Consider the following 27383-nt stretch of genomic DNA (forward strand, 5'->3'; position numbering starts at 1 on the left):
TTCAAAAAAAATAAAATTACTCATAGATAAAAATTAAAATAGTCAACATTAATATCAGTTGAAATTTTGATTTTTTTTATAAGTGGTTGAATTTTGACCGTATTATTATAATTGTTTTGTGGAATACTATATTTCATCAGACATTTTTTCAGTATATGTTCTGGAGTTGGTATGCATACTACACATAAGTCATAACTCATGTACCATATTGTCATGTTGAAATGCATTCCTAACCTATTTAAAATGAAGAGGAGAAAATTGATTGTTTTAAAACCTTTATTGTACTCTTATGCTAATTGCTAAAAACAAAATGTGCTTTAAATACTAAAAGTGCAAGCTCTTTAATGACCTAAAACATCCCTCTCAAGACATTCATTTTTTAAATCCTTACTCTTTGATGTTATAATTAAAAAAAAAAAGTTGAATTTAAAGTCACGACGAATGTCACGTGATTACCACATGTAAGTTGTCATTATTATCATTATACTCGGTGTATTCAACTTATAAAAACAAACGGTCATGATCCAATTTAGAGATAAATGACGACTAGAGAGACGATCATCAAACAATAGTTTAAAACAAATTTGATGTTTTTCAAAAACAATAAATACTTTTATTAGAAAATCTTCCCTATTTAAATTTGCAAAATTATATACTAATCATAATTTAAAAATTTTAAAATATTCTAGATTTCATTTAAAAAAAAAATACAAAAGCTACATGACATTTGATTTGCAAATTGGAGTTACCTATAATTAAAACTAAAAAATCTAAAAAACTCACAAAATGCTTTTGCAAATCACCGAAGTACCATACAATTTTTTGTGTTCCAAAATGGATAAAGTGATAAACCATTGAATAAAGCAAGTTTCAATATGTGTCAAATAAATTTCATTAGCTTCAAGCCACACCACACTTCCCCATTAAATTTTATCACTTTTGTAATTTTTTTTTTTAAAACCATTTTGTCGAAATTTTTTTTAAAATATTAAATAAAAGAAGAAAAATCAAGATAGGATTATACAATTATTAGTATCTCAAAATTTTCTAGTGGTTGTGGTCTTACCATATGTCAATTGATATATCTTCATATTGAATTGCCTTTTATTTTATACTTAAACGACACTTCTTTCCGCCGTTTTATGTACTCTTAAATTCTCACTTTTTAATATTTTTTCTTCAACAATCAGCAACTCCAAGTTTCCTTGCTGCTTCACTCTAAGCAAGTACTCTGAGGTACACCATACATCTTCTTGGATAATTTTTTTTTCTTTAGAGGAAAAACTACAATTATATAATTGATATGGGAGAGTTTTGTTCTTTTAATCCATGAAAATTTTGTGGTATTTTTTGTGGGATTTGTTTATGTTATTTATGAGTAATTTTGTGATAATGTTTTGTTGGGAATTGGGATTAATACACTAATGGGGTCATCAGGATTTTCATTTTCTATGTTCAATAGGGTTAATATTTACCTAATATATTACAAATGCAATTTTATTTATTGCTAACATGGATGTATGGTGACTTCTAATGGGGTTTCTAAGTTTTTTGAGTTTGTTTGCTTGCTGAAATGTGTGAGAACTGAAAACCCCATTTGTAGGTTTCTTGATTTTTGATTGATTAATTTAATCACATGTTTTAAGGTTTGCTGGTTGTTTTGGTAGAATATGATTTTATCATTAATTTAGATTGCTGTCAAACTTGGTTAACTTTGTTTTACTTTTGTTTGTTACAAAAGTAAAAGAGTTCTTTAAGAAGATCAAGAAGAAGAGTAGTGAAATTGGAAATTTGATTGCTCTTTTTATTTATTGATATTTGTTTAGGGGGAATTAATAGATGGAAATGGGAGTTTAGGATGAGATTAAATAAATATCTTGTTTGTTTGTTTGCTGAAATGTGGGTGAACCGAAAACCCCATTTGTTTAAGGGGATAGGGAATTAGGAATCGGGGAAAGAAGGACATTGGAAATTGGGAAGGGAGGTTGGTATTAGGCCTATTGTCTAGACATAAGACAATAACATTCTATTATCCCAATACCATTGAATGACTCTCATCTATAGAGGATTTTGGGGGGCTTGGATGTATGCAACCTTACCAGTGATAATAAAGAGGTTGATCCTGATTGACTTCGTTAGCAAACATACATACTAAGAAGTGCACATGAGTAATGACCCATATTAAATATAATCTATCGCTAACTTGAGAAATAAACCAAAATGGTATTTTTGTCATTGATTATACCAGAAGTTAATGGGGAGACTAAATAATAATTTGTAACTTTGGTTTTTATCTTCAACCAATTCACAATCTATAAGACACCAAACATTTATTCTTAAAATCCCAACCAAAGTCTCACCCCAAGTCTTACTTCTAAGTCCCTCAATTCTCATTTCCATTTGTCAAACATGAAACAACTCCTTAGGATTATAAAAGTTGGAATTGATTGTACTTCGTTATCTTACCTAAATCCTATATACTTTTGGTCTACTTGATATGTCGTAGGAGAACTTTTTTTGAGATTTTGTAATACTTAAAAGAGGATATCTTTGATAATCATGTTCATAAATTTTTAATTTAGCACGGTGTTATTATTTTTTGGGATATTCAAATTCATTATAGAGGATAATTCTGATCATCGTGACCGAAGGGCTGTTTGGTTCTTGTGTTGTTAGGCGGAGGAAGGGGAAAAACAATCCATTACCCTTCCTTCAATTCTTTATTATCCTTTGTCTTCCATTTGGATTTTTGCGCGTAATTTTCTATCAGTTTTTCAGTTTATGCATGGCTTCTAATTCATTTCATTGAATATCACATGTTCATTTTCTTTCGATGATTATGCACGTATAAATTTATAACAAACTTTTCCATTTTGAAATGATGGCATAAAAATGTTTCAATGTATCTATGTGCCTAATCTTTGTCTTACTTGACAAAATATATCTACTTTCATTGTGTCTCACGTATATCTTTCTTGTTAAATCTGTTTTAAATATATCGTTGGATTTCAGGTTTATGATCTAAGCTCATATCTATATACTTCTGCTTAGTCTCTCATTTTTGAGTTGAGGGACATCAGCTTGTTTATTGTTGAAAATGCCGAAGGGACTGGACTACGAGTTGCTGAATGAAAACGTGAAAAAGTGCCAGTATGCTGTCAGGGGTGAGTTGTATCTTCGAGCTTCTGAACTCCAGAAAGAAGGGAAGAAGGTGAACTCAATAATTCTCTGACATACTTATATCAACTAATGAATAAACTTGCAAAAATCTATTGAGCTATGTGGGTGGATCGTTCTGCGTTCTACACATTTGTCTTTTAATGTTGCTGTTCCACGCAAACTCTATACCGATTCTATAACTGTTCTTGTATCTTTGCAGATCATCTTCACTAATGTTGGAAATCCTCATGCACTAGGGCAGAAGCCATTGACATTCCCGCGTCAGGTTCATCATGATAGGAGTTATTTATAATTCTCAACTCGGTGTTCAACCCCCTCACTGTGTGAGTATTTAAGCCTGTGTTCTAACATAAGAAATCTATGTTCCAGGTGATTGCTTTGTGTCAAGCTCCATTTCTGCTCGATGATCCTAATGTTGGACTCGTATTTCCTGCTGATGCAATTGCAAGAGCAAAACATTACCTTTCTTTGACTTCAGGCGGTCTAGGTACATCTTCAGCTTTTATTTCTAAAGTTTTGGGCGTCAGAATTCTCGAGATTGTAAAATTTCTATGTCATTGTTATACTAATGTTCATGAAAATTGTAAGTATAACATAACATCTGCTGTTATGTAAATGAATTAGGTGCTTACAGTGATTCACGAGGTATTCCTGGCGTAAGAAAAGAGATTGCTGAGTTCATTGGACGACGGGATGGGTATCCTAGGTGATTAAATTACTTGAGTTTCATGATTGTCTCGGTTTGTCTCGGTTTTCTTTTTTAATATAAGGCAAATGCTCTTTACGAAAATCCCAGTGATCCGGAACTCATTTTCCTAACTGACGGTGCAAGCAAAGGAGTTATGCAAATCTTGAATGCTATCATTGGAGGCCAACAAGATGGGGTGAAAATTTTTAATAACAATTTTTTATAAATTTCTTATTTTCTTGTTCTTCTCTAAGAGTCCTGATTCAGTTGGCGTTGTTTCTTCTGCTCTAAGGTAAAAGTTTCAATCTTTGATGATTATTGCCTTATTCATTCCTCTTTCTTCCAGATCTTAGTTCCTGTTCCACAGTACCCACTTTATTCTGCTACAATATCTTTACTGGGTGGCTCTCTTGTCCCGTATTATCTGGAGGAGTCAGCAAACTGGGGCCTTGACATCAATAATCTTCGTGATGCTGTTCGACAAGCCTCGTTCAAAGGAATAACTGTGAGTATGCGTTTGTGCAGTATCGTGTTTGATCTTATATTACCCTGACTCTTCATTTTGCTTCACGTACCCGTGTCCGATCCTTGATGCTCAGACATTGGTGGGACACTTAGACACTTCATTTTAGACGTAAAATTGAATATTTAGACGTATCCGAAACTTGGACACGTACTGATATCCGACATAAGTATCCGAGTCCAAGTAACATAGGTTTGATATGGATAGATGAGAATATTTATAATTTTTTTAAAAAGAACCTAAGTCGTATCCAAATAGTGGTTGTTCCTTAGAATACTATCAACTCTATTTAATTTTAAATGCCGTTAGTTGAAATTGTTGAAAGCTAAGGGTCTAACTTAAATACTCAATGTCAACTAAGTTGTCATTTTCGGAATATGTGCGCCAAGTATATGTCGGTCTTCTAATGGCATGCTGATCTCTCCTGCTACTGAGTTCCTAAAATATTTCTGATGATGATCACTGAAACATAATTCGCTAGTTAGTTCGCCTTTTGAATTCGGAATTTGCTCAAAATGGTTCAAAAGTAGCCTAAAACCGACCATAATTTGCTTTTTTTTGATTCGCGATTCGCGAGGTGATTAGCGAATCATGCAACACTACAATGATTCATGGAGGCTTAATTAGCTTGCACTGCTTCATTTAGTTCTTAATTTTGGCTAATGTTTCAATTTGGTCGATATTTTAGCAAGATAATGCTGCTTATTTTGAACCATTATGTTGTTCAGGTGCGTGCAATGGTCATTATAAACCCGGGAAATCCTACAGGACAATGCCTTAGCATAGCCAACATAAAGGAAATTGTGAATTTCTGTATCCAAGAGAACTTGGTGCTTATGGCTGATGAAGTATATCAGCAAAACATATACCAGGATGAGCGCCCCTTTATCAGTGCAAGAAAGGTATATCTTGTTAGTTGTTATAACTCTCGACTGAAAAAGATGGTCTGGTAAATTTCTTTTCTTTCCGCTCTCCTTTTTTTAGGAACTTAAATTTTCTTTATCTTCTATTTTTGGAAGGTTTTATTGGACATGGGCCCACCACAGAGCAAGGAACTCCAACTTGTGTCTTTCCACACTGTATCAAAAGGATATTGGGGTGAATGTGGACAAAGGGGTGGATATTTTGAGATGACAAATATTCCCCCAAAGGTTTGTTTTTGTCTCATTTTTTTCTTCAATTTATTACTCTTTTCGCATCTTTGACGTTTTTAGCCTTAGCAAGCTGCCGACTTTATTTTGTGATATGGGCAGTTGAGTAAGTTTAGTATGTAAAGCTCGTGGGTCACTTAAATACTCAACCATGCTCGGTTTTGTCAAAAGCAGAGAAAAATTTGGCAGTGATTAGCTAAACTATATGTCCCATAAGGGAGTGTCGTAAAGATTACTGAATGCGACAAAATTAACTGAAAATTTCGTGTTACACGGGAGTAAAAAACGGGTCCTTCAATATGCATATCCTTCAATCAGCAAAGTATTAACTTTGTCATTTGTGTTTTTGATTTCAAATAACGGACCTTCAGTTTCGCTAACTCTTCAAAATTACACAACTTATACCGATTCTGTTTATCTTGTATTTCAGACAGTTGAAGAGATATACAAGATTGCTTCAATTGCACTAAGTCCTAATGTACCCGGGCAGATATTTGTGAGTTTCTCGAACATTATTGCAGTTTCCATGCCGTCATGGTTTACGTTCTGGACCCGTGTGTATAAAATCTTTGTTTATCTTTTTAGCTAGGATTGATGGTCAATCCACCAAAGCCCGGAGATATTTCATATCTTAAATTTGAACAAGAGAGGTAAAACGATCTCCTATGTGTTAATTTATGTTTTAGAATTTTACTCTCCATTTCCCTTCTATTCACCATTTCAATCGTGCGGGGACAAAGTAACTTTAACGATACAACAAAACACCGAGAATCATGGGTTGACTCAATGGTTGAAGGTTATCCCTTTCACCCTTGTGATGGGGGTTCGATTCTCACCACCTTTTGAATTTTGTCCGACTCCCTTCCCCTCTTGCATGTAGAGGATTCTCCTTACCTTGGAATTTAAAAAAACAACCGTAAAATAGCAAATAATTTCTTGATAAACTATGGAGTTATAACTAGTGTTTGCATTATTTTTGCAGCAAAGGGATCCTTAAATCATTGAGGAAGAGAGCACAGATTATGACTGACGGATTTAACAGTTGTAGAAACGTCGTGTGCAACTTCACTGAAGGTGAAGACTAATTTTCTTTGGGATCCTTTTATCGTCTTCATTTTATTTATCTTTAATTATATTTCGGTTTGTTGTTCCGTTCTTTTGACTGAATTCATCGACGAAATAAATCATGGATGCAGGTGCCATGTACTCGTTCCCTCAAATATGCTTGCCGCCAAGAGCAATAGAAGCCGCAAAGTCGGCTGGCAAACACCCTGATGTCTTCTACTGTCTCAAGCTCTTGGAAGCTACCGGCATCTCCACTGTTCCTGGATCGGGATTTGGGCAGAAAGAAGGGTAATCAAACATTAAATTTGTCTTTCTAAATTATTCTGCAACTTTGGATATCAAAGGTCCTTAACCTTGTTCCTAAATCCGATTTGCTATGCTCAAAGTATCATTTTTGTTCCTAGAGGTATTCAAAACAGATCTGATGATTCAATCATTCGACCTTGTAATCAAATCTGATTTGACCCGACTTAAAAAATGGTTAACAATAATGTAAAAACTAATATGTACACAAGACCTGATTTTGAATTGACCCGAAACACTTGATCTGAAATCGACCCTGTGACCCGAATGAACACAGTTGTTCCAACCTTGGCTCACTCTAATAATGATATCTATAGCTTCGTTTAGCTGACCCGATCTCTTGAGATTAAAGCTTTGGCATTGTTGTTGTGCTAATAGCAAAAGGCAGAGCGAAAATGAGCCCACTTATTGTTTTATATCAAAACCTTTTACCAACTAATTTATCTTATACACTCGAATATATTATGTGTCATTTAATATTTGAGGCCCCTTATTTTTTAGGTCCTGTCAAAACCATTCCTGATAAACTTGTTAACAAAATAAACTCTCGTGAACATGTTCGATTTTTATGTGAAATCAATGAATTACCATCTTGTACCAAATTTCAATCAAGCACTGCAGTAAACTGGTAATGATGTTGATGATAAGCTTGTTTTCACAGGGTCTTCCACATGAGGACTACCATCCTACCGGCTGAGGAAGACATGCCTGCTATCATGGATAGCTTTAAGAAGTTCAACGATGCATTCATGGAACAATACGAAGATCACCGAGGATACTCGAGGATGTAAAAAATAAAAAAAGTGAGATTTCTTTGAAATCCCTTGTTATTTTCTCGTAATGACCGAATATTGTATACTCGCACCCACCCCCACCATGCTTGTAAAATTCCTAAAGGCGAATTTGATGTACACTATGCAAATCAAGATCAACTTCGAATGATTTATATACGTATTGATCGCTTTCCTTTTACTCGATCTATATATTCCCCCAGACTTTAATCATAGTTTCTTATGAGCGAAATATACTGGGTATACTGATGATGATAAATCTGACATGAACATAAATTTAGCATATAAAACTCTATTAAAAAACTAAAGCTAAAACTGCAAAGATTTTGAAAGGAGGCATTAATCCAAGAGTTTTAAACACTACTCCATTAATATAACATAGATTAACGAAAATTGAGTTTGTTCAATAGTATGTAGAGATGTCTGATCGGCATACCTTATACTAATATCTTGAATGATTGATCATCTCTACTTGCTATTGAACTAACTCGACTTTTACTTTGCTATATTATGTGTTGCATAATTCAATTAATACGGTTTTTAATTCAAATGATCTGAATTATGATCTAAATACACAAAAACCTAGATTTATCCTTATATGTATGTACGACTTACAAATAGGCAATAATAAAGTCATAGACTCCAATCCCAAAGTTGGTTTAGTTTTAAAATAAGATTAATTTAACTTTTCTTCTAATTCCCAACGTTGTCACATCTTTTTATACTTTTCACTTTACTTTGTTTTTAATTTGTATCTTCCATTTAATTTAAAATATAATAATCTTCCTCCTTTGTTGTTGTTGTGCTTGATATTTTCTATATCTCATTGGAAACCTTAGCTTTAGGGAATGTTGTATGTCCTTGCAAAGTGGGAGATTACTATCATAGATTTCATATCCAATTAAAAAATATAAGGCTAGATTGAATTTAGGAATTTATTCTTTAAAATATAAGAACACTTTATTTGAATAAATTCATTTTAGATTATCACTTGAGTTTACTTCCATGTGTTAAGACTTTCCTATTATTAAAAAACTCAGCAAATTTTTACAATAAAATACATAAACTAATTCATGTATTAATTAACTCAAAATCTAAAATTTAAGAGAATAATAACTACTCAATTCTTATGTTTTTAACAAAGTATTACAAGGAAAGATAGAGACCCTCCCATAAATATTTTCTTGGAGTGAGTCTTGTAGTAAAGTCTTTGATGATCAATGGGTCTTCCTCAGATAAGATTATAGAATTAATTTTCATCTAACTCTCTCTTTTCATCGGCCTATCCTGAAATTCAAAAAAAAAAAAATCATTAAGTAAAGTACTACTTAGAGTGCTCGATTAGTACTTCATCTGCTTCATTAAATTAGTTTTAAAATTATAAAAAAAAATATATGTTAAGACTTTTACATCGAAGGTAGTTTAATAAGACCTCACATGAAACTTATATATATTTTTCAAAAATAATGTTTAAATTCCTCTCTAAAATAAAATATAATAACAAGGGAGAGAGCAGATGATAAGGTTGTATTTAATACTTAAATAGGATTCTAATAATCTGTTATGTACATCCCCAAAAGTGTCTTGTCCATTGTTTAATTGCAAATAAAACATTAAAAAACTTTATGACAAAAGCAAGAAGGTAAAATAAAGAGAACCTTCTTAGCTTTCTAAGTTCATTATTCCTTGGTACACAAAAAAGACATTATGTAGTGGGGTTGTATATTTAAAGCCTTCAACTTCAACCCAAAGAGAATTTATGTAAATTTTTTTTGTTGTTATTATGTTTTATATGGATAATTGTATTAAAGGTGATTTGTTTTTATACACCGGCACAATTTCGACTAAAAGTTTCCGAATAATTGAAACAGTCGGAAATTTCCGACTGATTTTCCAACTGACAGATGTTAGTCGAAATTTCCGACTAAATCGCTAACTGAATTAGTTTTTGGTCGCAATTTTAAATTGGAAGAAAAAGGAAAATTTTAAATTTAATATTTCCGACTAAATTTTAGTCGGAAATATTCTGACCGAATTCCGACTAAAATTCAGTCGGAAACCAAAATATCATTTTCCTTCACATATTTGTTACAGTTATGCAAGTTGCAAATTTTTAGTTGAAGTTGACCAAATTGTAATTATACTAATAATTAAATATGTAATTACTAATACGTAGTAATAACTAATACTTTATTAAAATTGTAAAATCCTGAAATTGAAAGCAACTCTCAAAATTAAATCGTGAAATTGTATCGTAGAATTAACCGATTCTACCAAATACGACTAACACTTTATTAATATTATACTATACGACTAATACTATGATAATAATGAACTACTATACAAGTAATTATATACTTATACATCTAATTAATAACATATATTAATACTACAATAATATGGCTAATAATAAATCAATACGGGTAATAATATACAAATACAACTAACAATATACTAATACTATACTACGACTACCATCAAAAACAATACTATACTATGACTAATAATACATTAATACGACTGATTATATACTAATACAACTAATAATATGAATAATTACAAATTAATACTACTAACAATACACTAATAGGACTAGCTAATATTACATTAATATGACTAATTACATACTAATACTACATTGAGACGACTAATTACAACTAATACATACTACATTTAATAATAATAATAATAATAATAATAATAATAATAATAATTATTATTATTATTATTATTATTATTATTATTATTATTATTATTATTATTATTATTATTATTAAATTATTATAATAAAAAATTATACGACTAATACGAGTAATAATATACTAATACAATGAATCATATACTAATATAGATTAATACGACTAATTATATACTAATACTACATTAATCCGACTAATTATATACTAGTACAACTAATATTATACTAATAATACGTTAAAACGACTAATATTTGTGTAATAATTATATCGGATACGTGTATAGTTAATTTATAACACGTCTTTTGGTTTAAAAACTCAAGTAGTTATATGCTAATACTACACTAATCCGACTAATTATATACTAATACAACTATTATTATACTAATGATATACTAATACGACTAATAATAATAATAATAATAATAATAATAATAATGGACTAATACGACTATTTATTATATACTAATACAACTAATAATATACTAATACAAGTAATAATATACAAACGAACTACTTATATACAAACGAACTAATAATATACTAATACCACTAATAATAATAGTAATACTACACTAATACGACTAATAATATAATAATAATGCATTAAATAATACATTAGTATGATTACTTATATACTAATAATAATAATAATAATAATAATTGATAGAACTGTTATGTTATAACTATAATAACATTGCTTAGAGTATTACTAATTAACAGATGGCCTAGTGGTTGGAGTCTTAGTGTAATAACCAAGAGGTCAACGGTTTGAAGCAATTGTGTGGGTGTGGGAGGTATTGTGCAGGTTGAGGTGTAATGTTGGTGCTACGTGGGTGCCATGTGGGCGTGACGTGGGCGCCAAGTAGGCATGACGTGGCACTTCCATTTCAGTTTTTTTTTTGACCAACCAGGTAGTCGAAATTCAATAGGAAAATTTTTTAAAAAATTTTTCTTGTCATTTTGGGATAAATTCTGAAATAGAGTTTTCTAACTAATTTTCGACTAAAAAATAGTGGAAAATTAGTCGGAAATTTCCTACTCATTTCCGAATTACATGATAGTCGAAATTTCCGACTGATATTCCGACTATGGTTAGTCGGAAATTCCGAGTGTTTTCCTAATAAAATGAAATTCCGACCATTCTGAACTGACTATCCCAAAATAGTCGAAAAACAGTCGGTATAGCTCTATACCGACTGATTTCCGACTGTTTTGGGTGGTTGAAAATTTGTCTTTTTTCTGTAGTGATATGATTTAATTTAATACTAAAACATTTAAATGTTTAAAAATTTCAAATAATATGTTGATTTGTTTTTACATGATTTAATTTAATACTAAAACATTCTTCAAAAATATTACATAATATATTAATTTGAATTTGTATGTAAGCTTACAGTTTAAAATTAATAATCCCTTGTTTTTTTCTCTTCTCATATGAAAATACTAAATTTTGGAGTCAATCTTTGACTAAATTACTTCACAATAATGATATTCTTGTAGATATGTTCCTTTTACATTTTTCTTATAAACATAAATAATTATTATTTTAGTTAATGGTAAGTTATTTTTAAGAAATTATAAATTATTTTTTTTTATTTTAACTAGAAAAGAGAACAAAAAACCCAAAAAAATAAGTTTTTTTGTCAATTGGAGAGCTCATTCATTCATTCATAAACAAAGATATATTCTAGAAATGTGTCTTAATCAAATTTTTTACTATGGAAGGATATATTCCATGAAAAAAAAGTAATGGAAACAAAAAATTTTTGATCTTTATTATAGTAATTTCTTTTTCACTTTTTTCACTTATCTTTTGGAGAAGTCTTTTTCTTGAACTGCAGTAAGCAACTAGACAAGAAAATCTATAGAGATGGATAATGCCATAATGGTATTGGTATGGTAATGTCCAACGTATGAGTATTACTGATTTACTAGCCAATAAGTTAAATTTTAAATTATCACATAATATATAGTTATTAGCTGAAAACGATGTTATGTTAAAGATCAAATAACATATTAAATCTCTAATATTGATCACCAAGATTGAATGTATGAAGTCTTGTGACAAAGAAATTACACTATCAATAAAACCGATGTTTGTAGGAGATAATAATGCAACAAAACGACACAAAAATTTAACGAAGTTCACCCAATTAAGGCTACGTTCTCCGATGTGTAGTATCTCTTATATTATCAAAGGAGTTCAAAGAACTCTCAAATGTGGAAAATTACAATAGAGAAGAGACTAGGATAGTGTTTGGCTTGAGGTGTATTTTGGGATGATTTACAATGGCATATGAGCATTTTATTTATAGAGGATAATTTCATTTAATGGGTTAGCATAGTTAAGGCTAAGTTTAATGCAATAATAACCAATTCTAGCATATGACACAAATAGGAATCAACATCCAAAGCTATCTGATAGCCTTTGCTCGTTCGAGCTTCCAAGTGGCTCGTTCGAGCACTCCTAAAAACAACTACTGTTCTGTAGCCTACTGCTCGCTCATTTGAGCAGGTTCATGCTCGTTCGAGCTCAAGCTTCAGTGATGTTTTTGACTTCTATTCCACGTGCTCGTTCAAAGCAACACACATTTTTTGGATGCCTCGTTTAAAACATCTTATTGTTACATCACGACCTTTTGTAACTCCCCCATTAAATCATCATTCATCATGCCTCTTAATTCATATGTTTAAGTCTCTTGTTAAAAGCTTCATTACTTCATGCATTCAACACCATACTTAAACACCACATTCAATCACACACTTTAATCACCTGTTACAAATCCTTCATAGGATTCCATCTCTATGCAAACACTATAATTTATTTAGTGCACTCAAGTCACTATTAACACTAACAGTTATCTTTTAACTTTTGATTTTTTATTGCTTATTACAGAAAAAATAAATGAAAAAGTTATTCATATGATAAATGCCGTTTTTTCATGAGCTAACATGAAAATCATTTATTAAATATTTTTTGACTTTTTAGCTAACTAAAAAGCTAAAAATCAAAAGTCAAATAAAATCAAATAAAAAAAAATCATTTATGAAACACATAACATACATTATGGAGACTTATTTCCAAAATTTTTATCAAAACTATCATTAAAAACATTTCAAGAAAAACTGACGTAAAAAAGCTATGTAGCTATTAAAAAACTAAAAATAGCAAATATCAATATGGTTGGTTGATAGCTATTATATTTCGAATTATAATGCATTATAGAGATGATTTCCAAAATTTTTGTCACCAAACAACAAATTTAATATAGGTTGATCATCATATTAATATATCAATATATCAAGTGTAAATCGCTCATAAAAATTATGATCAAAATTTAAAAAAGATAGAAGATAATAAAATATACTCATATTACCAACTAAATTAATATTTAAGGTCTTAGGACTGAGTATGTAATAAATGCATGGTTGGAAATTGTTTTGTGTAAATAAAAAATAAATATTTTGATATTTATATAATGATATAAAGGATTGAAATATTTAAATGGAAGTGAGAGTATTAACTAATTAATGTAGTAAATTTCTTTAAAATAAAAAAAAGATGGAGTATATCTATACCTACACAAAGGATTACTATTTGTCATGCATCTTCATTAATATGAATAACTTATATAATGCATAATTAATTCTTTATAGAAGGAAAAAATAAGTAAATTAAGGAGCCCAATAAGAAATTAATTGCACCTATACATGAAGTATTTGGTATACATGCAATATAAGAAAATAATATAGAAAAAAAAAACATAAATTATTATTTGTTTAAATTGTGAGGCTATACACACATAAAATTAAAGCTCCATATAATGATACAATAACTAAAACTTAATTAATTCTCTAATACACCCCTAATTAACTAAGGTCTATGTCATAAATCTGCCAAAGCCATACATATCAAATTTTTATACGGTAATACATAATAATTCGAATTGATTAAACACGCATACATAAACAATTGTTCATGTTCAATACTAATATTTTGAATTTGTCCGTAAATTCGTTAATTCAACGTACACACCAACACTATACAAAAAGTATTATAATAATATATGATCATATGAACCTGAATTATTTTCCCGCCTAAATTAACAGCCAACGTTATGACGGCGTATGAAGACAGTTTCCAAATCAGGAGGAGTGACGAAGAATTCCATTTTACCGTTATATAACTTGCTATTGCCGTTTATACTATTCTTGCACCTCATTTTGTTATGGGAGGACTTCTGTTTTCTAGGTGGCGGCGGGCATGGAAACTTCGAGGGAATTCGAGAACCTTCTGATGTCGGAGTTGTGGGCGTCGGAAATGTAGTTTCTCCATCGTCATTGGAATATTCTAGAATTGGTGATTCAGTATAAATGGGTTTAAGTTGAGATCTTAAAGGAACAACCCAGTTACTGAAATTACAATTATTTTCTGATGATGAAAAACCCATTTATGAAATCGATGAAATTGACTTGATTTGAAGTAAAATTTGGGGATTTTAGGGGAATTATAGGGGTAAAAAGGTGAAAATATTGGTGGGAAACAAAGAATTTTTAGCTTTTAATGAATGGTGAGCTTTATGGGTTGATTTTGTGAGGAAATGTAGGAAAAGAGAAATGAAAATGGGTTGAATTTGAATGTTCAATAGATGGGAAAAGTTTTAAGGGATCCAGAGAGAAAGAAAAAAGGAACCCGAGGAAACTCGTGAGCTAAGCAAAGGAAAAATGTAAAAAGAAGGTTTTCTTCCAATTTAAGGGTGTTCTTATTAGTTATTGGGGTGTCCGGTTAGTTAGGAACTCTGGGATCTTCAACTTAACTCCTCATTTATTAGTTTGGTCTTTTTTTTTAAAAAAAAATATTTTTTAATTCTTGAATTATTAAATTGTTGTTTATTACTCCTAAAATTTTAGATAAAACAAAAGAAAAAATTTAAAATGTATAGATGAAATGAAAAGATAAAATATATACATATAAATGTACACAAAAAGTGTGGTGTTTTATTTTAAAAAATATAGCAAATTAAATAAGACACTACTATATTGAAAGTTAGAGCAAATTCAAAAAATAAATGACAATTTAATGCATAAAGCATTTTCACATAGTGAAGATCTAGGAAAAAAAATGAAACTAAAGAATTCAACAATATTAAACCTTTGTTTTGACTAGTAACCTATGTTTTGACAAGTTATTAGATTTAAAAATGAGTTCAAATGAAAAAGGGTCAAAATCTTAATTTATGTTATGGTATATTTGAAAATTTTTAAAATTTAGTTTGAGTTCAAATAAAACTACATTATCTAACATTAGTAAACCTATATTTTGATTACTTATTACCTACCCACCAAAAAATACTTTTCTACATATTTTTACTTTGATCCTTACAATTTGGTTTGATATTAATTTGACTCATAAATTGTTTTTATCTATACTATACTTAGGGCATAATAACTAATGGCGGATTCAAAAAGTGAAGTCAAATTAAAATTAATAAATAATAATAATGGTTATTTTGCATTTTTCATTAGTCAAATTGACAATTTTATCAATTTAATAGTAAAAATCTCAATCTCAAAAATTTAAATGATGTCAAATGAAAAATGTACATAAACAAATAGGACATTTATGGAGAAATCAAGAAAGTATTACTTTCATTATGCTTTGGCTTCTAATTAATAATGAAGACTAATAATTTCAAAGCTTTCATCCTAACACGAAATCGCAAGAGATGGTGTATAACATGTATTCACGTGTTCTTGCATTCTTAATTCAGTCAATATTTCAGGGATCCAAAGCTATTGTTGGCACTTGGTACTCTGCACATGTTGGGAAATTGTTCCAGCACACAAAGCAGTGTCAAAATGATATAATCCTTCCTCACTCATCAACTCCATGCGAATTAATACTTCTAGGAAACCAACTAACATTCCTCACTCTAATAAACTACCATATTATTCTAAAAAAAAAAATGCATGAAAAAACACAATACTTATTGATTTACCAACAACGTGTACGTAACCATTAATACAGGAGATTACATAACATTAGGAGGTATAGTCAAATAATGGAATTTATGTCGATATTGATATACAGAACGTGAAATCAAATCTCATCTTCATAAAAAATATAATTTGAGTGAAAAATAAGACAAATTCGAAGCAAATCGTCAAAATGACGTGATGTGAGAATACAAAGAGGAAGTTTGCTCAGAGTTTTGCAATAAGCCCATTTTGAACAGGCTTAGCAACCACGCCATTATTTTCCTTGACATCGGATTCGTGAGTGTTGGGTGGAACATCAACCGCTGGTGAACAGTTGAAGAATCCATGAGGCTGCAGGATCAAACCAGGAAAATACATGAGTAATTCTTCAAGAACAAACATACTGGCTGACATCACAAAGCATAGGTTAACCAATCACTATTACGATATACGCGGAAGCAACGTGATGATACCAAAGTCTAGGGTCGGCTACACAATGGAAATCAATAACGTGAGAGGACATAGGTGCAAATCGTTTCAATTCTTTTAAACAAAAATATAGTATTTTACAAAATGAAATCGGTAAGTTCAAATAGCAAATATCAAGTTAGTAGCGAAGGGTACATTGTTCAAGTGCAAAGAACGAAGCTGAATTGTTTGTCTTAGTTGCTAAAAATGGTTCTAACTGAAATGCGAGGCATACACTACACCAAGATCAAGATTTGAGGTTGAGAAATGGGTGTCTGGCGTAAGCAAAGACTTGGACTAAAAGTGTATAATGAACGACAAAGTGAACAAGACAATAACAAGACCAAGATTTAAGGTGGTTCACCATATAAACACTACATCCACCATACCTGGATAGGATTGTTTTAATATGTGTTTAAGGACAAACAACAAACTTGAAAGAATCATAATGGAGAGATAAATGGGGAAGAGAGGTTTAATATCAGGGAATAATAAGCAAGAAAGGTGGCTAATAAAAGAAACTTTTAGCTTGCTAACAAATGACCTAGGAGTGTGATATTTATAGGGTAACATAGGGCAAAAACATGGCAAGTGGATAGAACAAACGAGACAGAAAGCTTCAGGAGCCCCGTGCTCGTTCAAGCACAGTGGTGCTCTCAGCTTTGGTTGGATTTCGACTTTGTGTAACCTATCCAATGGTTGCCAATGCTCCCTTTAGCATCCTACACTTTGTCTTGGACTCATTGCTAGCCTTGGTGACCAAGGTTTATCCATCCAATGATTGCACATTCATGTGCACCTTGATTATACCCTAATCAGTTCCATACAATCCCAACCTAACATTTGACTCTTCTCTAATCCATGCCAACATACTCAATTTATTTCCTTGGTCTAATCCTAAATACTTGATGAACATAAGTCGCCCATATTCCTAACACTAACCCTCGATGGGGGCCTGGTATTTAGCACCCTCTACAACAAAGCAAGAATATAAACAGTTGTAAATGGAAACTTATGCAGACATGCTTGGTTATATATCAAATTTAAGGACTCAGTTTCAACACCAATTACTTTTTCATAGGTAATAGAATGGTCCAGAAACCACGGCATTGATTTTATTCAATCTTTTTTCAGTGGAAAGTGTTCACGTTTGATGAGCTAAAGATTTATGGTTCTATAATTAATTATAGTAAAATAACTCATTAAATCATATACACTTCTTATTTATGTGAAGATGCAGATAATGTTTGCTATTAAGAGTTAATCAGAAACAACGTATATGTTCTACAAGGTTATGGTTGCGTACATCCAACTCCCTCAAATCTGGTTTACTTGTTCGGATAATGAAATTTTGCTTTTCCATTGACCTCATAGTCTAATTTAACAAGCACAGACTAGCTTACCATGAGCATAAAACCCAGATGTTCCACTGGCATGACTGGCCAGTCCTCCAAACGTGGTATATGTGTCAACCCAAATACATACCTACATCATCAAAAACAACAATTGATAAGCAAGAACGAAATCAAAGTCAATTGATGGACGACCACAGATTTATTAAGCATTGCTAAAGAATAGTATGTTGTTAAAGAAAAGGTTTCGATCACAAGAATTATCTAAAACTAATTATTTTTATCAAAAAAGAAATACATTACATTTATTAAAATGAACTACATAAGTAAATGCAGATACTTCATACATTAAACCCTGCAGTATAAAAAGAGAACTCACCAAAGAACTATATCAGCCTCTTCCAACGGGCGGTTTTGTTTAACCCAAGTAGCAAGACCTTCACCAACACGAGGATTTTGATTTGGAAATTCTCCACCGGGAAACATCTCATCTCTGGCATACGGTGTAACCCATAAGTTATGCTTCAAGAAGGTTGCTCTCCTTAGAAACTTTGCCTCAGAACCAGCTAATGGCAAACAGTTTGACCCCGGCATTAACTTGTAACCGGTCAGTTGGCCTGTACGATTAACAGTTCTTGTATTCCTAACCTAGATCATGAATTTAAAGGTAAGTACAAAATAAGTATATAACGATGCAAAAGTAGATAGCTGAACAAGCTACATATGTGAAAAATGTCAAACAGGCACATGACTGCAGGTATCCGTAAAAAAGATGACACTAACAATATAGTAATGACAGTTATATCAGCAACTAACTCCATTTTGATGATTGAGTACTCAAACCCCCATCCCTCCAGACACAAGGGCATTTATTAATGAATACATATACTAGATTGAGGGGTGAAAACAAACACAATGATCATCCCCAACATTACTCTGGGCATCACGGACAAAGATCATCACAGAACGAGCCATGACAATGAAAGCAGTAAATTGGTTTTGGGCCCGGAGATTCAGGAAGCAGATTAGAAGCTCACAAACCACAGGTATTTTCCATGTCATGTTATAAGGTAAAAGGATCGACAAGTCTACAAAAAGGAACACCATGATTAGCCTATTCAACCAAAGCTTTCATATTGATCTTTTGCCAACTCTGACAACTAATAGACACCAAAACCAAAACAGAACCATTGTAAAAACATGAAGTGACCAATGCCACTAGAATTAGGATAGCACATCACCATGTCTATACCAGATCTCTCGAGCAACATTACCTCATCAATATACTTAGGTCGACAAACCACCCACTAGGAGACACCCCCACCCCTCTTTTTTTTTTGTTCTAACCACACCCTATAGAAAAAGCTCCACAGATAAAAACCATAGAAGAAAAGTAATATCTTTCAAAACAGAAGGACGATGAAAAACAGTAAGACAAGTCACTGTAGTCTGTAGCAGGGAAGTAGGGGAAGGACAAACTACTATAGATCAGCTGCGGAAAGATACTTCAAGAGATCAGATCAAATCTTACAATCCAATGGCGGGCAGTCAAAGGATTACAATCCCGCATCGCTTGTGATTCAGATTTAAGTACTTTCTCCTCAGCATAAAAGGCATTGTTATGAACATTACTTTTACCTGGTTCCTCTACCTTGACATTCAACTCAACAACCTGAAAAGAAACAAAAAATAGCCATATATAGATTAAGGAAACAAGGGCATAACAAAGAAATTAAAGCAAGTTACAAAGTTGATGAACTAGATATGTCAAGACCCATGTGACAAAGCATATTGGACCTGCACATTTTCCACATCATCTATATACAGCATATAGCTTATTACCATACTACAATAGCTAATAAAGAACAGTAGGCATGTGCAGAGCAATTAATAGCATCCATTAAGAGCATAACAAACAAGTGAGCATTTCTATAGCCTGAATCACATAGTTACCTGATTAAAAGCTTCACCAGGCTTACAATCTACAGCCATATCCATACGAGCAACAAAGAAGTGTTGGTGTACAGGGGCATACAACCCAGGGGCAATTGTAGTACCATATTTCCGAACTTCACCAGGCAGAAGAGCTCCTACACTAAGAATCCCAGTAAGTTTGACCTCAGCCTCAATTTTTCCATCCTGCAACAAAATGCAAACTGTTTGGTCCCCAAATATAAACATGCCAATTGAGTCCACATAAATTCATGTTCATGCTTTTAACAAGGCAACAATCTTCCTAAGACCCAACTACTCACTCAGGTTTTCTGTACTAACTTAACTAAGATCCTGTTCTCCAAACTTATGAACCTATTAAGAAAAAATAAGTTTTGAATAGCAAAAAAGCACAAAGGCGTTTTAAGCAACGAAAACAAATTTTAATTAAAAAAGTTTCATATAAGCAAAAGAACAGAATCTGTCAATATCAGGAAAAGTCAGTTTCAACATAGTGAAATTTTGATTGAAATCAATCATAAAAAATAAAATACATTTTAATCAATCAAAATAATTTAGTTCAAAAATATAAGCTGTGGAGAAAAAGTCTTAGGCGCTCTCTCGACTGGATTTAGGAAGTAAAGCTCTCAAGAAATTACTTCTAAAACAAAGATAACTTCCCACGACACTTTCCAGTTAAAACCCCTGGGAAGTGAAAAGTATCCAAGTGGAGAATACCCAAAAAAAATTGATTCACAATTGCAGTTTTCTCTAATGTTCAGGGCTTCAAGCAAGCTAGGCAACTTCCTTATTTTTTGGGAAGTCCCAATTTGTTGCATTTTTATCAACCAAACAATTCAAAACATGGGCACTGCCAGGAAAAAATAGATACTACATCATTCTTGTGAGTTAAATGATGGCTAGATAAAGCCCATGCAGAAATCAGCCCAGAGAGAACTTGCCTGGTAAAAGTGCCAGTAGAATCCATACTCATAATTGGCCACCGTGCAGATAAAGGATACAGTGAGCCTCCTAGATCTTCTTACTTCAGCTAAGCCAGTTCGCCAATCTTGGTGCTTCCATAATATCCCATGGTCTTCCTCGTGCAAGCAGACACAATTTTCAATTGTTTCAACACCTCCAGTGAAGTTCGTAAAATGGGCATCAAAATATTTAATATAACCTAAACAATCACAACCCTGCAGCATAGAAATGGTACAAAAGCAATCACTTGCATTGTATCAAGTCAATTCAACCACAAACAAATAGCTTAAAATTAATCCAACAAAGAACAAAAAGCGACACACACCCAAATAAAGGGTTGATACCTAACCTTTTTCAAAGAATGAGCATTCTTGCCCAGGCCATCTTCACCAGCATCAAAAGCATTCTTCCTGTAATGTGGTTCATTTGGATCACCATAAGGAACCACCATCTCAACAAAGCTTAACCTCTGAGCTACAGCACGACGGCCTCTACTTCCATCAACATATGCAACAGAATGTATGACCAAACCTTCCCGTGGAGTAAAACCGACACGGAAACTCCACTACCAACCAGAATCCAGACAAGCAGAGAGAAAGAAATATAAGTTTAACAAGCAGATATACAGAATAATTCCAACTTGGAAGGAAGTAATAAATTACCTTTTGCCATTCAACAAAATGGCCATTCACACGAAAACTAGGGCCTTCAGGCTGAAGAATAAGTAATGGTTTCACATCACTGCGGTCAACACCACCTCTTGTTTCACCAGGAGTGTAATTTCTTAATGGATCAGCAGGTGGGAGCGGAACAAATTTCCTGTCTTCAAACTCAACCACTACCATATTTTGCATATCAACAAGGACATATATTCCTTCTACTGGACGAGCATAACCATTCTCCATTGGACAATCACTCTCATTTCTGCAGAATATAAGAGGCTTAGCAAGCCTACGGCTAGGCGCATCAGCCTCGCTGTGATAACCTACACACCTGCAGAATAGAAACAATAAAAGGAACAAATTAAAGGGGACAATTAACCTCCTCTTTTATAGATCAAACCATCAGGAAATAAGTAATTGAGCACATGAGAGAGTAAACACAGAAAGCAGCCAGAGTTCAGAAAGGACACAAAGTTTATATAACCCACCATGCATCCACCATAACAAGCTCCATATCATCAATGCCCCTCTTTTTCATAGCCTCTCGAAATGGAGGATAGTCCTTTACAACAGCTTCACATTCAGCATATTCTACAGCATCCTGCAATTTTATTTAAGGAACAAAACAAGAATGAACATCTACGGGAACAAAACAAATGATAAGAAGAAATTACACCCATGAGAATTACATCTGGTGTACAGAATACAGTAGCAACTAGCAAGATCAATGCTGTACTTACCCATCAATGAGAAGAAGAGACTTATTTTAAGGAGTACATAGATGATGAGAAGCTAAGGAGATGACTAATTCAATAAAGTAAGGAAATCAACTTTTAAGGGGACTCAAGTTGAGTGATAATTAATTGTCATTCTGAAGACATCCTGATAGATATTTTTCAGCGATTCGAAGCTATTGTCAGCACTTCGCACTTTGCGCATGTTGGAAAATTGATCCAGCACAAATGTAGTGTAAAGTTTTATAATCTTCCCTTACTGTCCATGGGATCAAATTCCTTCAAACCACAGACAACTATGGGGTCATTTTGCAGGTTCATACTTAAAGTTTAACCATATAACAAAGCATGTTTTCACATTCCTGATTTCCTATTGGTACAGGATTCTGGAAAACCTTATAAAGCAGTGAGCATGCCAAATGCAATTCCATGGCTAGTTATCATTGGATAGCTCCCAAACAGAAGCATAGTTGTCAGCTAAAATTTTGCATCCAAGATACTACATGTCTTCAAACCATTACAAGACACACATCCTCAAAGAACTGATACAAAGCGCAAATTCCTTGGCACAAAATTTTAATTGAGAAAGCTGATGCACAAAAGTGCAAAAATGGGTGCACTAAGTTTTTGTTTGCAATTTCAAGCATTACCCCTACACTTCAATAAGGTAAATGCCACACAACTAAGCTTAGAGCGACCCCTATCGCCTGAGTGATGTGTACCTTTATACTTATTGTTGAAGAACAGACCAACAACCGGATTTAATTTTCAAGAAAGCATGAAAGTTGTTCTCTTTATCACCCAAAACTCCACTCCTCCAAAAGAGTGGATCAGTCCTTGGTATTGAATTCATATGATAGGCAATTAAATTTAAAACTCAGCACTATTACTTAAAATGGTTAGTATCAACAAGAAATTTTAACTAACTACGGAGATACATATGTGAACAAAAACATCAAATATCAAAAGGCAAAAAGCTTCAAACACATTACTAACAAAATAAAATCTTACGTGAAGCCTTGGGGTTGGGAACAATGTCTACCCATGTTGGATTAAAATAGCAACTTTTAAAATCTACAATTAATAAGGAACAAGTAGGTGCTAAATTGACGAGAAATGAAGCCTTGGGGTTGGGAACATTCTTGACCTATGGCCATGATTGAAATAATCACGATCAAGAATAAGGATAACACCATCAATTTGGATAGAGCATGTAACTGTAAACAAGACAATATCAACTAGATGAAACTCTAAAGCTATAGCCATTTTGAAAACCTTTTAAACAAAGCTTTATAGGTCCAATTTTCCTTCAACCACATCTCTTCACCAAAAAATGGCTCAGTCCTTCGTTAAGCTCTCATATAAGACACACTGAGTGCTTGATGCTACAACTTAAGCGTTCACTAGAATGTAAATTGTAAACCAATAATAATTAATAATGAAACCAAATATGTGGAAGAAAACACCACTAGAAAAGAAGCATTGACCACACATGACATAACACATGAAAAATATGGGTCGATGCATCCTACCATCGGAGGCTGCACATCAGGAACAACTTTGGAAGAAATGACTTTGCCCCTATGATGGCCCCCTCTTGTAGTTGCATGAACTTCAGTGAGCTCAACAATCCATACACTAGTCTCGTTCGACTTTTTGCTGTAAACCACAAGTCTTGCCTGCCGTGGAGGAAGCTTAGATGGTATAACAGGTTTGCCTTTTGTCCTGGGAAGCAAAGAAGGCTGAAAAGGAGGGAAGAAATAAGCATCTGCCATAGCAATCACACGCTTTTCAGGCTCCAATAAAACCACCTCAATAAATCGCATGGCATCTCTCTCCTGACAAAAAACATAAAATACAAAATGAAACTAGAAACAAATCTAGTGTATACTTCGTTATACTAGTCAATGATTACTACCATTTATTACACAAACGACATCTGAACCCCAGAAGAAATAGCAATATAGAAACAAACCTCAGGAGTTGCTCCAGCAGCCCTGACGGTAGCAACAGCCACTTTGATTTCGGTGGCAGATAATGGATCCAAAGGGTGGCTTGACTGAGCCCTTAATGGAATTGGAATCCCTGAAAAAAACCACACAGAGAAACAGAGATGGGTCAAATGTAACCCCTTCATTCAAGATATCATGCATTAGTTTGAATTTGAAAAATAACTTCCAAATGTCAACAAAGCCTTTCTTGTGAAAAGGACAAAGCCAAATAATGCAGTAACCTGGTAAGATTAATATTTTTTCCAGGCTCTTTTATTCAAAGACTCTGCCAACTCGCATGATGTGAATTCTCATTAAATGCATCAAGAGGCCATAACACCATCACCAAAGTTACAGTACACAGCGAAAGAACTATTACAGCTCGGAGGTAAGAGGAAAAATTATTAGTGCAAAATCAGATGCCTTCATACCTGGAATCCTTTTTTACCAAGAAAGCAAAAGAACAATGCTGATAAGAAAACATATCTATCTAATTCTTCTTTTTTATTCTTCATGGAAAATTCTCAGCACACATTATTTAAGAAAAATGACTAAAAGACTCAAGGTTACTTCCAATAGGTCTGCAACGACACATGTTCTATAAAACAATTGTATCAAATACTTCTCTCACAACATCTCGGCTTTCTAAAAGCTTTCTCAGTTCATAGCCTCATACTGGTAAAAATTAAACAATACCCTAGTCAGGATCTATTAGCAGCTCTATTACGTGGACTCCAGAACTCATATCCGATACGGGTACAAGTCATATACAACTCCCTAAATTATAACATTATATAATATTTTTGGTCAATAATAGGTGTACATGTGGATATGAATCACCAAACCATTAATCAAAGAGTCGAATAAATCCAAATAGCTCCAGAGAATGGACTGATCAAAAACTGATCGACTAATCATCCTTACGTTGTATTGTATACATTGTTATAATAAAGGTGACTTTGCTCCGTAAGTACATCTCTTAAGTAGCTAAGCAAAGAAGAGGTTAATAAGGAGTAAAATTAGAATTGACAAAGATGGCTTTAAAAGGAAAAATAGGAGTTGGAGTCAGAATTGGCCAAGAAAAGGTCGACTCGGCTTTATGTGCTGCAATGTTGATGCTTGTTTTTCCTAGGCTTTTTTTGTTTTAAGTCTTTTCCTTTGCAGGTAATTAGGACCTATACATTATAAATACGTCTAATTACATAGATTTAAATATTTAGTTTTTTCATACCCTCTCTCTCTAGATTGCTTAGGAATTTCTCTCTCTCTAATCTCTCTTATTCACAATTATGATCATTCCTCCATTGTAGCACTTCAAGCTCCATTGGAGTTTCTTGATTGATAATAAAGACATCTAGGCTAGCCATGGACATAGCCCAATCAAGGGTGAACCACGTAAATCGTTGTGTGCGCTTTTGATTGAGTTTTATTGCTTTGCATTATTGATTCTTGATAGCATTGATTCTGTTTTTGATCATAAGTGTTCAAGATCTTTCTTGATCCACTAATCAGTGGTCCTAGGTAGTGTGGGGCTCAAATTCATCATACATGCACTGATGTTCAGTTCATAAACACATCTGCATTATGAATCAGATTTACAGGTAAACGCATAGCACTAATTCTTTTTTCAAAGGCAAGTCTACTAATTTCAACCACGAACTTTAGGTTATTCAAAGAAAATCAAATCATGTACAGTAAGGATCTGATCTCGCCCACTTATTTCCATTTCCAAAAAGTTCAATTAACATCAATTCAGCTCTAATCAGCTTTGTCCATTACTTATACTCTCACGTTTTAATTGCTTAGGAAGTTCAATTCTGTTCTAATGGCGGGAAATTGGATCCTAAACCGTCCACGCTAAACTGCTAAAACACTTGGCCTTTTCATATCAATGTGTTTTCTATTTCGATAGTGATGCCTTATAGTGATTGTTATGTTACCAACGTTTTTACAACTTTTACACAAGAAAGCATAAGTATTACTTTCTTTCACTACTTCCACACAATTCACACAAAACAAATAACCACAAAACATCAGTCAATAATTGCAATAAAATCACAAATTACAACCAAAAAATTATCCATTTGTAATAAACTAAATTCTAAAAAGATAGAAAAATGACCTTTGGCTTTTACAGCCGCACCAGCAGTTTGACTTTCAGGAAGCACCTCAACATTCCGAATCAAATTCGACGATCTCTCATCGGAAACCCTATCTCCGATCGCCGAAGAATTCGGATCATTGACGATCGAAGATTTTGCCATCTCAGTGGAATCACAACAGGAAGACGTCGCTTTTTGCGAAGTTGTGGCCATTGAAGAGGATTAGATATTCCACTGTAATAATAATAGTAATTGCAATAATCGTCAGCAAAAAAGTACTCCACAACTGACATACAGCAACACTTTCACTCTCTGTATCCTTCTCTTCTCCTCCAATGGAGCTTTCTCTCTCTAGGATCTCCTCAATTTCTCCCTCTACTGTTTTTTTTGCAGTGGTGATGAATGATAAACTGATAATTGAGGGTATGAGTGGGTATTTTATAAAGAAAAGTGCAGGTTTTTTTACGTGCAAATATCGGGGTAGATGAATCCGGACATTGATAATGGTACTCTATATTAAGTAACTTTTTTACTCATTTCGAACATTTGTCGGCTTATATTTCCTTTTGTAGGATTGATACGATATGGACCAATCGAGACAGGTTACGGTAAATTTATTTACTGTCTTAATAAAAAAAATTAATAAAATATTAAAATTAAATAAATTTAGGAAAAAAGTTTTTGTTTAATCTGTCGTTTGAGAAAAAGATCCCATAAAATCAACTAAAATTTTATTCACTATTATTACCTCACAAGTTTTGGATATAATTTTCATTTTA

General features: G+C 32.8%; 2 protein-coding genes across 2 annotated transcripts; one reads left to right on the plus strand and one right to left on the minus strand.

The window, feature by feature from the left end:
• The first annotated feature begins 877 nt into the window (after positions 1-877).
• Positions 878-7882, plus strand: LOC130820856 (glutamate--glyoxylate aminotransferase 2). The gene is made up of 14 exons (XM_057686396.1): positions 878-1236; positions 3013-3211; positions 3380-3445; positions 3550-3667; positions 3805-3886; positions 3977-4064; positions 4215-4373; positions 5120-5293; positions 5411-5542; positions 5973-6038; positions 6128-6192; positions 6525-6616; positions 6739-6895; positions 7572-7882. Exons 2-14 carry the CDS (start codon positions 3098-3100, stop codon positions 7699-7701), a joined length of 1443 nt encoding a protein of 480 aa, XP_057542379.1. The 5' UTR covers positions 878-1236; positions 3013-3097; the 3' UTR covers positions 7702-7882.
• An 8485-nt stretch (positions 7883-16367) lies between these two features.
• LOC130820282 (amine oxidase [copper-containing] zeta, peroxisomal) lies at positions 16368-27139 on the minus strand. The gene is made up of 12 exons (XM_057685603.1): positions 26625-27139; positions 24487-24596; positions 24044-24349; positions 22266-22378; positions 21778-22108; positions 21465-21680; positions 21094-21330; positions 20153-20338; positions 19731-19871; positions 18579-18847; positions 18251-18332; positions 16368-16730 (listed from the first exon to the last, which is right to left on the minus strand). The coding sequence occupies exons 1-12, from the start codon at positions 26815-26817 to the stop codon at positions 16605-16607; spliced, it is 2310 nt and encodes a 769-aa protein (XP_057541586.1). The 5' UTR covers positions 26818-27139; the 3' UTR covers positions 16368-16604.
• Between the last annotated feature and the right edge of the window lie 244 nt (positions 27140-27383).

This window comes from Amaranthus tricolor, chromosome 8 (genome assembly GCF_026212465.1).
Source record: "Amaranthus tricolor cultivar Red isolate AtriRed21 chromosome 8, ASM2621246v1, whole genome shotgun sequence".
In the NCBI taxonomy this organism is placed as follows: Eukaryota; Viridiplantae; Streptophyta; class Magnoliopsida; order Caryophyllales; family Amaranthaceae; genus Amaranthus; species Amaranthus tricolor.